Below are 13,464 nucleotides of genomic sequence, written 5' to 3' on the forward strand. Positions count from 1 at the left end.
TTTTATAACAATACATGAAACATATCGTGTTATTTATTGAATACTGTATTGAGAATAACAGGATGGTTATATGAATAAGCTTTTGTTAACATTGTAAAGTAAAAAACTGTGGTCGAACCATTGTGAATTTGGGTAGCAGCAGTCTATAAGATCTGGATACATGCAGAAAATTGCCAATAGTTACAGGACATGCCTAGCTCACACCCTGGGTCTGCTTCTGCCCCTCTATTGTCAACAAGCACATTATTCATACTTGTTTTAGAGATAAGACCTTGCCATATAAACAGGTCTTGCTCAAACCCTGAGATCCTCTTGTTGCAGCTTCCCCAGTCCAGGGATTCTAGGCATGTGCCAGCATGCTCGACATTATGGCAACTTTTTAAAGTAGCTGTCTGGAATAAAATGTCTTAAACTGACTAGCAATGGCTGTTAAAAAGAAGAGGGGGGAAAAGTAAAGAAAGTGGTGTAAATACTTCAAGCCTTCATGTAACGCAAGCGTTTTTTGGCAAGAAAAAGCAAGTGACTGTTGCTTAGCATATGTAAAGTTCTAGTCCATATTTAGAAGGCTATTGCTTAAATGTAGTGAATTATGTAAATACATTAACAAATTATTTCATTCAAAACTAAAAAAGAATGCAAAGATGAAAGGCATGGTCGCCCCCTTTCCTGTGTTGCTTACAAACCACTACCTCAGGAATACTCTCCTACAGTAGGTAAATTCGGTAGCAAATCTCGCAACAATCTGCCTCAGCCTGTATTCGTGTATGAGAAGTGCCTCCAAATCTAGCACCAAGCAACCATGGTCTTTCCTTTGTCCTCAGGTATTCTACCCGTGATAACATTTGATATCGGAGCTCCGACTTGAAGAGTGGCTGTGAAAAGACTAGGAAACTGGTCTAGTTTCCTCTTTCAGGAACCCAAACTAATCACCACACGAGGACTTGGCCAGTTGACAGTAGAGCAAGGCCCTGAACTTGAACAGATTTTTCCAGCCATGTGTAAATCTACCACTCCATCCAAACTCCCACCCCACCTGAACCTATACCCGGCCAAAAAACTACAAATAATTTGTAACTTAGCACACAGTTAAACATTCGGACTAGTGCTTGCGTTTTAGTTTCTTCTGATGGTTTCAAAGACAAAAAATAATCTACCAGTGAAAATGTAATAAAAGCGGGATAAATGAGGGCTGGACTACAAAGTGTAAAATGGTATTACTTGAATCCCCAAAGATGTTTGTAAATTTTATGTATGTATTTAAAGGGCTGCATGAACACAGTTCAGTTAGTCCAGACACATGCTGTCCCCTTCCATGAAGTTCCCCAGCCTAGCCTACAAGCTGCAAGAGGACTTCCGGCCAACTCATCCAGGGCTTCCGCATTGGGCGGGGACACTGGACCCAATCTGTGACCTTATTGATTGCTTTTGCCTGAGCGGCCTCAGGCTCGTCGGGATCGACCGCTCGGGTCTGGCGAGTGCGGCGCGGGAAAGCGAGTTTGAAGCCGGCCCCAGTTGGCCGAGGTGGCGCGCCCTCCTCCTCCCTGAAGGTGCTGCGAGCTGCCATGTCCGAGGCATATTTCCCGGTGGAGTCGGGCGCTCTGGGGCCGGAGGAGAACTTCCTGTCTTTGGACGACATCCTGATGTCGCAGGAGAAGCTGCCGGTGCGCGTCGAGACGCCCATGCCGCGCCTGGGAGCCTTCTTCCTGGAGCGGGGCGCGGGCGCCGAGCCGGACCATCCGCTCCCTCAGGTGAGCCGAGCCCGGCCGAGGAAGAGGTTTTTCCAAGATCTGGAGGCGGAGGGAGTCCTCGGGGGTCCCGGGAAGCTGCACAGCACTCGGCGGGCTTTCCCGCCACCATCTTTCCCTTCAAACTTTCCAAATTCCTTGACTTCGCGGACGCCGAAAGATTCGGCTCGAGCCCATCATCTCGGGGTCTCTCGGTTCCGTTCACGGTTTCCATAAAACTTAGTTGAGGTTTCGAAGTCTGGGAACTACAGATTGTCATGCGCACTCTGCACAGTTATGACAGTGTCTGCAACCTGTTTCCGAGGACCGACTGTCCTGCAGGGGATGGGGGATAAATTGTCATCTTCTCACTTAGGCAATTCTACCAAGATTGAGTACCTCAGCCAGGTCCGTGCTGGCTTAACCAAGGCAGTCCTCGGTTTAAAAAAAAAAAAAAAAAAAAAAAAAAGGTTGCTCATAACAATTTTCAGTGTCGGACTGAATATGGCAACTGCAGCTCCCAGTATTAAGCCTTTTGCTCTCCCATAAACCTAGCAAAAGCTGGGTTAGCAAAGCCAGGGTCTTCCAGTAAATGGTGAACTGGGATTCGAACCTTGGGCTCTATGGCTTCAAGTAGGAGTTTGTCCCAAGAGTGTAACTTGTAATGGTTACCTTCATTTCCTGTTAGGTCCTTTAAGTTTCGTTTAGAAGGTTATCAGTTTTGTCTTTGTCTATTTCTAGGTAATTTTTCTCAAAGTAAAACACCAAATTTGAAAATCAAATTGTACCAAAAGATCTTTTTCAACAACAACAACAGAAAGCTAGGCTCATTTTTGTTTCCTGGGCTGCTTCTCAACTTCACAGACCTATGTAAGTTGAGACTTCAAAGTCGACCGCCATGTTTTTGAAGACTATTCCAGGACTGGGGGTGGATCTTGGAGCTTTTCACATGCCAGGCAAGCATGCTACCACAGAGTTCTACCGCAAGTGTCAACTTTATTGGCTCCCCATTATCATAGAGAAGAATTTAGGAGCTTTTTGTTTTGTTTTTTAACCTTCTTGAGACAGGGTTTCTCTGTAGCCCTGGCTGTCCTAGAACTGGCTCTTTAGACCAAGCTGGCCTCAGACTCAGCAATCCGCCTAGCTCTGCCTCCCTGATGCTGGGATTAAAGGTGTGTTTCTTAAGTTGTCTTATTGTTTAGTTCTGCAATTTTCCATTGATAGTTTTAGTTTACATTAAAGTCAGTGCCTAATTACTCTGCTACTTAGTTTTAAAGAAGGGGGGGGGGGCTTCCTACCTCTAATACCTTGGCCACTCAAGTCCTGGCCTCCTGGCAACCTTGGGCTGTTTATTTCCGGCCCTGGGATGGTCGTTGACTGCTCTACCTCTCTACTCCTAAAAGCTGCCCCTCCCTCTGCGATAGTTCTCCCTTTGAGATGAAACATTTCCATGGCTTCCTTTAATCCAGTTATTTTTTGCATATGAAAATATTTATTCTAACTGGGTGTATCAGTGTGTGTCTGTATAGATGTATGTACATCAGTGCAGGTGCCTATGGAGGCCAGAGGAGTCACATCCCCCCTGGGAGCTGTAGTTAGGGGCGGCTGTGAGCTGCCTGATATGGATGCTAGACATTGAACTCTCCATCTCTTTAAGAGCAGTATATGCTGAGCCATCTTCCCTGCCCCCTTTTGTACCTTTTTTTTTTTTTTTTTTTTAGATTTTATAGATTTCTAGTCCATCATGTCATCTCATCTTGTCATGTTGTGCATTTCTTTTAAGGCTTTGAGAACATAGACATTGACCCTTTCTGCCATCTCCAAAGCCATGAGGTGGGTTGGGAAAGAGACCGCCACCTGACTTCAGACTAATTCCACTTGATTCTATTCCGCCAGCATCCAGACTGGTACTTAGTGCTTAGTAGGCACCCAGCAAGAGCTTATCTACCATAGATGGAGACTATTCAACGAAGTGAAAAGTGATATGCATTTACTTTAGAGAAGTCATGGTTTTGCTGTCGTTAGGATCTGTTTTCTGTCTTCATTAGATAGTAACATAGATTCTTAGCCCAGGCTGAGCTCATGGAACCTGAGAGTAGGATAGTGATGGCAGAGGCTGGGAAAGTGGGGCAGGAACTTGATAGCAGGTATTACCTTGTAGTGAGAGTTAAGGAGTTCTGGTGTACTGCTGAGTAACATACCACTTAAGAAAAAGTAAATTATACACAGACAAACCCCATCTTGAAAAACAAAACCAACCAACCAAACAAAGAATAAGTAAGCAAGGGCCTGGAAATGTGGGTGAGTGGGTGACGTTCTTGCTGCATTAGCACAAGGACCTGAGTTGGGATCCCCAGCACTGACATAAAAAGTCAGGCCTGACTGTGTCTCTGACTCCAGGAGTGGCAGGGCTGGGGTCGACTGGTTTGTCCCCAGCGCCCAATGACAAGTTAGTTTAGTTTGGCTAAGACAGCTAGAACCAGATCAGCAAGAGAGCACTCTCCAAATTAAAAAGTGATTGAAAAAGACATTGTGACATCAGCTTCTGGCCTCTCCACATATATTGTGTTCACCAGGTAGACAGTGTGTGTCCCTGCTTTAAAAAAAAATGTAAATAACACTTTAAGTGTATGGTTCATTTCTTCAGATCACTTCACAGTCACTTCCCCAGTAGAAGAGGCAGTATTTTTCAGACAATATATGCATTTCCTTTTTTTTTTTTTTTTTTTTTTCACATCCACTGACTATGCCTTTTGTTTTTCAATTTTATGTTCTTGTCTGACGCAGGGTACAAAACTTGAGCTTCCCTTGTGGCTAGCTAAAGGACTCTTTGACCACAAGCGCCGCATCCTTTCTGTGGAACTTCCCAAGATGTACCAAGAGGGATGGCGGACTGTATTCAGTGCAGATGCTAATGTCGTGGACCTCCACAAAATGGGGCCCCATTTCTATGGTTTTGGCTCACAACTCCTGCATTTTGACAGTCCAGAGAATGCAGATATCTCCCAGTCTCTGCTGCAGGTAAGTATTGTGTGGTATTGGGCTGTACATATCTTGGGAGCTGGTGATGGCATTTTTATCCCTTGTAGTAGTCAGGGTTCTCTAAAAGTGTGAGTGAGTGTGTGTGTGAGTGAGTGTGTGTGTGTGTGTGTGTGTGTGTGTGTGTATGAATACATGGGGACTTAAGAGCTGGAGAGTTGGCTCAATGGTTAAGAGGACATACTACGGCTGGGCGTGGTGGCACACGCCTTTAATCCCAGCACTTGGGAGGCAGAGGCAGGCGAATTTCTGAGTTCGAGGCCAGCCTGGTCTACAGAGTGAGTTCCAGGACAGCCAGGGCTACACAGAGAAACCCTGTCTCGAAAAACCAAAAAAAAAAAAAAAAAAAAAGAGTACATACTACTCTTCCACAGGACCCAAGTTCAATTCCCTGCACAACATTTCTCCCTCCCTTTTCTCCTTCTAAACCCTTCCATATGTCCCTCCCCACTCCTTCAAATTCAGTCTTTTTGTTTTCACTAATTGTTATTGCATGCATATATGTATTTGCATATACATATATGTTCTTAAATATAGCCTTCTCAGTCTGGATAATATTACTTATATGTATGTTTTTAGGGCTGACTGTTTCAAAATCTAAAAAGGAAATTTAAAAAGTGCCTGTGGGCTCTCGGATCAATAAAAAGTGCAGAAGAAAAGACAACTATTAAAGGGATTTATTGGATTGGCTTATACTAGGCTTCTTACTCAAAAGAGACTAAAATCCAGGAGTTGCTCAGTCCACCAGACTGGATGACTCTGTAGTCCCCATCTGGTGCTGAAGGTCTAAAGGATTCTTGGAGAGCTGCTGGCTGCCAGCAAGACTGAAGGCAAGCAGACAGGCAGTTTCTCTCCGTGTCATTTTATCTGAGTTATCATCAGAAGGCACTGCCTTTGTTTAGGGTGGGTCTTACTACTTCAAATAAAGAAAATCCCTCCTAGGAGTACCTAGCAGCTTGCAGTTCAGTTGATTCCTAATCCAGTCACATTGACGACTAGGATTAGCCCTCACACTTAGTGAAGTGTGTAATCCATTACTTGGTTTGTTGGTGTTCTAGGGTGACCTACATTTACAGTGTGTCTGCCAGTTTTCTTTAAAATTGAGCCAGGGGTGAAGATGAGTGGTCCAGTGCCTACCTATTCTGTATGAAGCCATAAGTTCAAGCCTGAGCACCATGAAAATAAAACCCATAAAGGTTTTACATAATATATCCTGGAGGAGTAAAAGGGGAACTTAGGAGTAGACATGATCAAGATACATTGTGTCCATGTATGGAAATACCAAACAATAACTAGAAGATACTGGATTTTTAAAAGAAAAACAGTTAATCCAACTTCTGTCAGTCACCTGACCAGGAGTCCATCTACCCTGGAGGAAAGCTTGTTTACCTGAAGACTTGCTAAGGAGAAGGAGGGAATAACTGCCCCCTAATAATTTAATATATAATGTCTTTCCCAGATGCTCTTCCCCTGGTAGATCCTTACCTTTCCAGTACTGTCCAAAAAGCCTCAGCATCTTTTCCCTGGCACCCTAGGATCTCTTACTTTTTCTGCAGTCCTGTCTGCCATACAGCGACTTGCCCACTTTTATTGTAAATGGCATGGCTTTTTCTCTTCTTCTTCTCCATCTTGCTTCCGTAGGCAGCTGCCGGAATTTGCAGCCTGCCTTTCCTGTTGTTTTTCTCTCAGACTTAATCAAATTGTCCTCTGGTTTCAAAACCAAACAAAACAAACGTTTTACACAAGTCCAGGGCCCTGATAGTGTTTTAATGCATGTATACATTGTGTAATGTGTATGTCAGGTTAAGCCTATCTGTTTCTTCAATATTAATTCTTTTGCCTGTGTGTATGGTATGTTTATGTGTGTTTGTGTTAAATGTGTGAGTGTAGGTACATTCTTGCCGTGGCACACATGTAGTGGTCAGAGACAACTTTGAGTGTCAGTCCTCCCCTTCCAAGGACGTGGTTTTGTTGTTCGCTGCTATTGACTGTGTCGTCTAACTAGTCAGTGAGTTTCCCAGGAGGCTCTTGTCTCCACTTGAATCTCACCGTAGAAGCAGTGAAATTACAGATGTGCCTAGCTTTTATGTAGGTCCTGGGAATTCAGACTCAGGTCCTCATGTTTGTATGACAAGTGCTTTACTAAACCATCTTCCCAGCCCCTTAATCATTTTTTCATGGCAAAAAAAAAAATTCTTTTTGCATTTTGAAATGTTCATTATAACCATCTATAGCCACTTTATAGTATGGTGGCACTCCAGAACTTCTTGCTCTTATCTAATACATTTTAAAAATATATGACCTGCCTACTTGTTTTTGTATTTACTTCCTAAGAATTGGAACCATCGGGAAATTGAAAAAATGAGAGAAAGAAAGATGGTGGTAGAATATAGGTGATAGGCACCTTGTTAAACTGTTCTGGCCGAGTTCCTTTCGGAAATACTTGAGTTACTTGTTTGTCCGTTAGCGACCCTTCTTCTGGAGTTAAAACACGGCTCTCTCATTAATTGTACCTATGATTACTGAAGCTGCATGGCTTCAGTTTTTCACTCATATGTACAAAATGTAACATAACATCAGAATCACAGTTACAGTAAAAAAAAAAAAAAAAAAAAAGAAGTGCCATGTCATTAATAAACAGTACTATAATTACTTTTCTGTTGTGATAAAATACCATGACCACAGCAGCTTATAGAAGAAAGAGCTTCCTTGGGGGTTACTATTCCAGAAGGATAAGTCCATCATAGCAGCAAGCAGCCAGCATGGTGATGGGAGCAGGAAACTAAAACCTCACATCCTTAGAATAAACACAAAGAAGAGAGAGCAGTCGGAAGGGCACAAGGCTTGGAAATTTCAGACACCCTCAGTCACATACTTCTTTCAGCAAGGTCTCACCTTCTGACCCAAATGGCAGACCAACTGAGTAACTAGGTGTTCAAATATATTAGCCCTTAGGAGACATTCTCATTCAACTGTAACTACATACATATTTTTTTATGGACAAAATAATGTTAACATAATATTGTTATCATTTATGGTGTATCCTAATTTAATTTCTTAATTATTTTAATATCAGAAAAAATGATCTTTTGTGTCTTTTGAACAATAAACAGTCAAAAGACTTTAATTCTTCCATTTTAATTTTATAAGAACTGTTGGCTCAAGGGCTGGAGAGATGGCTTATAGGTGAAGAGAGCTTACTGTTGCAGAGGGCTTGAGTAAGGCTTCCAACAACCATGTTGGGTCCATCTCAATGGCCTGTAACTCCAGGGAACCCAGTGTCTTCCTCTGTCTTTCATGGGTACTTCAGCAACACAATGAGAACCTGTCTCAAAAAAGTAAAAACTTGGGCTAGTGGGTGTGCTGGTGCACACCTTTAACCTCAGTAGTCAGGAGACAGGCAGGCGGATCTCTGTATGAGTTCAAGGCCAACATGATTCACATAGTGAGATCATGTCTTTAAAATAATGACAAAACTTTGGGTCTGGGAGGATGGTGTATCAGTTAAAAGCACTAGCTACTTTTCCAGAGGACCTAGTTTGATTCCCAACACCCATATAGTGACTCGCAGCCTTCTGTAATTCTAGTTCCAGAAGGATCCAGTACCCTTTTGTGGTCTCCACAGGTACTGTATATTTGTGGTACACAGACATACCTGCAACTTAAAAAAAAAAAAAAAAAAAAAAAAATTGAATCTTGTTTATTCTGTGGCTGCCTGAAATCACAAAATTAAAGAGAGGGGGAGGAACATTGCTATCCATTCAGTAAAAAAGCTCATACATATCCTATAAACCAGAAAGTTGAACTCAAATTCATGAAACACTAGAATAGAAAGCTACAAGAGAGGAAAGCATGATTGCTTACTAAGATGTGGGCTTTCTATTTCTGTTTGTTGGAGGTAGGTTTTCTCAGTTCCTCAGCATGGCTTGTAACTTGCCAAGTATTTTAGGCTGGCCTCTACTTGGGATCCTCAGCCTCCTAAATGTCAGGCATCACATTCTGGGCCAGTAAGTCCAACTCCCAGGACTTACTCTTGAATTAAAGTTTCTTTTGTGTGTGTGTGCACGTGTGTGTGAGTTGTGTGTTTTCTATTTCCTTCACTGCCTTCAAGTGTTTTCTAGTCACTTCTAGATTGAATATTTAGCTGTGAGACAGAGGGAAACACTGAAGTAGGGGCTTGTGGTTTTTGTTCAGAGCCCAGTGATAAAATGATACCCTTTGATCTTACACATCTCCATCCTGTGCTCAGGCTGAGAAAAACAAGCTGAATTCGGTTAAATCCAAAATCCCCTCTGGTTGAAAGCTGTTGGTTATAATTCCTGCAGGCTTTGTTACCGATAGCAACAACAGGCAATGCTTCTTCAGGCCTACTATACGCCAGCCTCTCCCTACGCGCTCTACATATGCTACTTCACTGGCTTTTATAACAGTCCATTGTTTCCATAACAGCCTTTACTGTAAGAGGAGAAAAGGCTTTCTCAGGTAGTAGAAGATACTCAAGCCTTCTGGGTGAGTCCTGAGACCAAATTCTTGGAAGCTTTCTAAATGGTCCAGTATAGGGGCTGCACAGAAGTCTCGGTGGTTAAGAGCACACACTGCTCATGCAGAGGACCCAAGTTCAGTTTCCAAAACCCACTTCAGGTAGCTCACAAGTGTAACTCCAGCCACATAAGGGCATAGACGGTTATGGCAGAGGCAAGTGGTTCTCTGAGTTCCAGGCCAACTGGGGCTACATAGTGAGACCATAAGTAAGTTAATAAATACATCTTTAAATGTTCCAGTAAAAAAAATCTGTCTAAGGGCCAGCAAGATGGCTTTGAAAGGTAAAGGCACTTGCAGCTGAGCCTAGTGACTTGTGTCTCCCACATTGTCCTCTAACCTTGACACACATACATGGTTGCACATGTGTTCCCTCTATCTCCCCTATAAAGTAAATTAACAAAGGTTTTCAATGTGTCTGGTTTTATGGAATGTGATGTTGCCCCTGATTCTCTTCCTCTTCTTCAGACTTTTATTGGACGGTTCCGCCGCATCATGGACTCCTCCCAGAATTCTTACAATGAAGACACTTCAGCGCTGGTAGCCAGGTTAGATGAGACAGAGAGGGGCTTATTTCAGATTGGGCAGAAAGGTCTGAATGACTTTCAGAGTTGGGAAAAGGGACAGGCTTCTCAGATTACAGCTTCCAGCCTCGTTCAGAATTATAAGAAAAGAAAGTTCACAAATATGGAAGACTAATAGCGGAACAGAACTGCAACTTGTGGATTCATCTCTGTGCCCTTGATAAAACCAGTTAACTTCATGGGAGCCCAAATATGTATTGCTTCAGGGCTTTTAACCTTCACCAGTCTCAAAGCTTGGAACTACCTTGTTGGCACAGGTGTGGATGCCCTTGACACTGTTGGTCTTCTGGACTGTAGCTACCTGCTATCCTCACAGCATAGGCCTTTGGCCCAGGAATGCAGCTGAGGAGGAGCCAGAGTCCATCTTAAGCAAGGAACACAGACATATTTCATACATAGTCAAGTTGGAACTCGGATTCCTCGGGTGCCTGGTCTCGTTGGCTGCAAAGTGGGTCATCTCTGCCTGTTCACTGCTTTCTCTTAAGCTTATTTGCCTTATCTTCCTCATGGTTGGACAAAGGACAGCATCCTCACCATGCTGCCTACCTGCTGGGACTTAGCCCAGTTTTTAAAACAGGAAATTGGGGAGAAAAGTGGAAAGTCAGATGAATGGCCGAACAGAAAGGAGAAGACACTGAGCTTTTGTGCCCTGTATTCAGGGCGTTTGAACTAGAATCACATCCCTTCAGTCTACCCAGAGGGGCCATGTACTAGCGTTTGTGATCTTTAGAGCGCTGGCACGCACACTCCATTCCCTGTCTAGAAAAGCTATCCGGGCAGCCATCTTCCAGTAACTCGCCAAAATGACCAACACAAAGGGAAAGAGGTATATGTTCTCCAGGCCTTTTAGGAAACATGGAGTTGTTCCTTTGGCCACATATATGCGAATCTACAAGAAGGGTGTTGTTGTAGACATCAAGGGAATGGGCACTGTTCAAAAGGAATGTCCTGTAAGTGTTACCACAGCAAAAAGAAAAAAAAAACGAAGAGTCTATAATGTCACCCAGCATGTGGTGGGCATCATTGTGAACAAACAAGTTAAGGGCAAGATTCTGGCCAAGAGGATCAATGTACGGATTGAGCACATCAAGCACTCAAAGAGCAGAGACAGCTTCCTGAAGCAGGCGGAGGAGAATGATCAGAAGAAAAAGGAAGCCCAAGAGAAGGGCGCCTGGGTTCAGCTGAAGTGCCAGCCTGCTTTGTGAGGACTAACAGAAAGGAGCCTGAACTTCTGGAGGCCGTTCCATAGGAACTCATAGCCTGGTGTACAAATAGAAATAAAGGAGCTGGACTGCAAAGTGTTTTTCTTTAAAGAAAGAAAGGAGAGCTATCAGGGAGGTGTTAGGAATTGCAAAGTAGTTATTAAAGGGTGTTTACCAACCTTTGTAATAATTGCATCAGGGGCTTACAGGTTGTGAAGAGCCCTCGCTGAAAAACAGCTTGGCAAGTGTTAGTAAAGAAGACTCCTTTACACTATTTTTTCCTCTAGGAAATGCTGCAACATTAATGCAAAGAGGACCCCTGACCACTTACTGGGAGTCACTTTAAACATGCACCAAACAGAGGAACAAGTTCCCCAGACCATAAGCTAAATTAAAAAGTCTCATTTCCTGGAGCCCTTTGGATTGTCTGGTGGGCAGTTTCTCCACACCACTGGCCACCTCTGGTATCCTATGACCACTGAAAAATATCTTCATTGTAATTAAGGAGAGCTTTGGGTGTCCAGATAACACAGTTGTTTAATGGAAACTTAAAAATAAGAGACATGCATTAAAATGCCTGTCTTAGCATAAAATTGTCTTTTATCATTCGACTTTCATCCTAAATAAATGATGGGTTTTGTACATGTGTTGTCACTAACTGTCTGGCTGCCAGGAATCAGCAAAACAAGGACTTGTTCTTTGTTCATATTCAGCTGTAATGCTCAAATCTGTGTTTTAGCAGCTACACTTCTGTTTTGTACAATATGCATAAACACCAGGAACATTCTCTGGGAATGTGCTATGCCCTAGTAAGGTGACACTTCTGATTCTTACATAGCTTTTTATGCATACTCAGGGCCCAGAAACCAGGGTGCAAAGAGTATATTAGCTTAACTTTTGGCAGCTCTGCTTTTACAGGTGGCTTTATTTTTGCAGTTAATACTAGATTGCTGGTATATCTTCTATAAAAGAAAAAAAAATTCTTCAGGGACCATATATACAGAATCTACTTTAAATTTTCAGATTATATCATGTATTTTTAACCCATTTTTAGCTACACACACACACACACACACACACCCTTTAAGTCGTTCAGACTATTCTTCCTGGAAACCACCCCTTACCAGTTCAGGTTTAAAGTAACTGTTTAGTTCATTCAAACAGTTGGGTTTTTTTTTTTTTTTCCAAAAAATAAAAATAAAAAAATAACCCACAATGATTGCCTCAAATATTAAAAAATCTCTAAAATTCAGTGGCTGGATATGTGCCTTTCCCCCTTTTTAGGTATCTGTCCATAATTATAGACAAAAGATTTCACTGTGCAGTTTCCCCAGGGACACATTAGGCTGTAAGAGTAGTGGGACAAGCAAGGCTGTCTTTGACTATCCCTGACCTCTACGTTTTGGACAGATCTAGGCTTAGCCTGTGGATCTTAACCTACCGCTGATGACTCCCTCCAAGTTCAGAGCGCCAGCTCTTGCCCTCCAGTCCTAAATGTATATCCAACCACCTGCTTGGTGTCTCTACTGGAATGTGTGACAAATCAGATCATGGTCAAGACTAAGGCCCCAGTCTTAGCCCCAGTCTACTCTTGTGGCCTTTTTCATCTCTATTGATGACAGCTTATCTTTTCTTATTGCTCAGGAAAGAAAAACACACAAAAAAAGTGTCTTTGGCCTTTCCTCTCATTCTGCATCTCTTCTAGGCCTACCTTTAAGTAACTGACCACCTGTCCTACCTCCAGTGCTGACACCTATCTCCCCGTATTCACCCTCCACTTTCAGACTGTTCTTACCATATTCCCAATGGTCTGGCTCAAACACATCAGATCTAGTTAACATCTTCCCATCAGAGTGGGAAAGGCCAGCCCATCATCCTAGCACCATTTGTTTAGAATACACACAGACACTCATACCCACCTTTAGCCCACTGACTCAATAATTACCTTTATTACCACCTCTAAAGCAGGACTAATGTTTTTAACTTTGTATGAAGATTCTACTTTCTCCCTAAGAATGCTGAGCCTCTTGCAGAGCTACTCATTTCATCCTCAGCATCACTGAATCAGTGGACTGCTGCATCTGAAGAAGTCACACAGGAATGTGAAATATAAAGCATCTCTAAAAGCTCAGTTAAGAGTTGGTTCCAGGGCTGTAGAAGTGTAGCTCATGTCTAGCAGTCAGGAGGCCTAGGTTCAGTCCTTAAATCTATTCAAAGAAATTCTACATGTAACTTCTTGTTCTATCACCATCCTTCAAGGAACCTCGAGAGAGCTTTTATCTGTATTCTTGAAACAATGGTGTGTCATGCCAAGATTGACCTTTGCAAACAAACAAAACTGTGGAAACCTTATGGGTGTTTCTGAAAGTGGGTATT

At 42.8% G+C, this 13,464-nt stretch overlaps 1 protein-coding gene and 1 pseudogene across 1 annotated transcript; both read left to right on the top strand.

Annotated features, from left to right (window-relative positions):
• Nucleotides 1-1,498: 1,498 nt before the first annotated feature.
• On the top strand, nucleotides 1,499-11,730 carry Gins3 (GINS complex subunit 3). The gene is made up of 3 exons (XM_021220519.1): nucleotides 1,499-1,748; nucleotides 4,512-4,745; nucleotides 9,771-11,730. The coding sequence occupies exons 1-3, from the start codon at nucleotides 1,563-1,565 to the stop codon at nucleotides 9,999-10,001; spliced, it is 651 nt and encodes a 216-aa protein (XP_021076178.1). The 5' UTR covers nucleotides 1,499-1,562; the 3' UTR covers nucleotides 10,002-11,730.
• Nucleotides 10,675-11,730, top strand: LOC110337546 (annotated as a pseudogene).
• Nucleotides 11,731-13,464: the final 1,734 nt, after the last annotated feature.

The sequence above is a fragment of the Mus pahari genome, chromosome 20 (assembly GCF_900095145.1).
Source record: "Mus pahari chromosome 20, PAHARI_EIJ_v1.1, whole genome shotgun sequence".
Taxonomy (NCBI): Eukaryota; Metazoa; Chordata; class Mammalia; order Rodentia; family Muridae; genus Mus; species Mus pahari.

Coding starts and splice junctions, on each gene's coding strand:
- Gins3 (XM_021220519.1), top strand. CDS start 1,563: ATGTCCGAGGCATATTTCCCGGTGGAGTCGGGCGCTCTGGGGCCGGAG. Junction 1,749..4,511: donor CGGACCATCCGCTCCCTCAG/GTGAGCCGAGCC, acceptor TGTCTGACGCAG/GGTACAAAACTTGAGCTTCC. Junction 4,746..9,770: donor TCTCCCAGTCTCTGCTGCAG/GTAAGTATTGTG, acceptor CCTCTTCTTCAG/ACTTTTATTGGACGGTTCCG.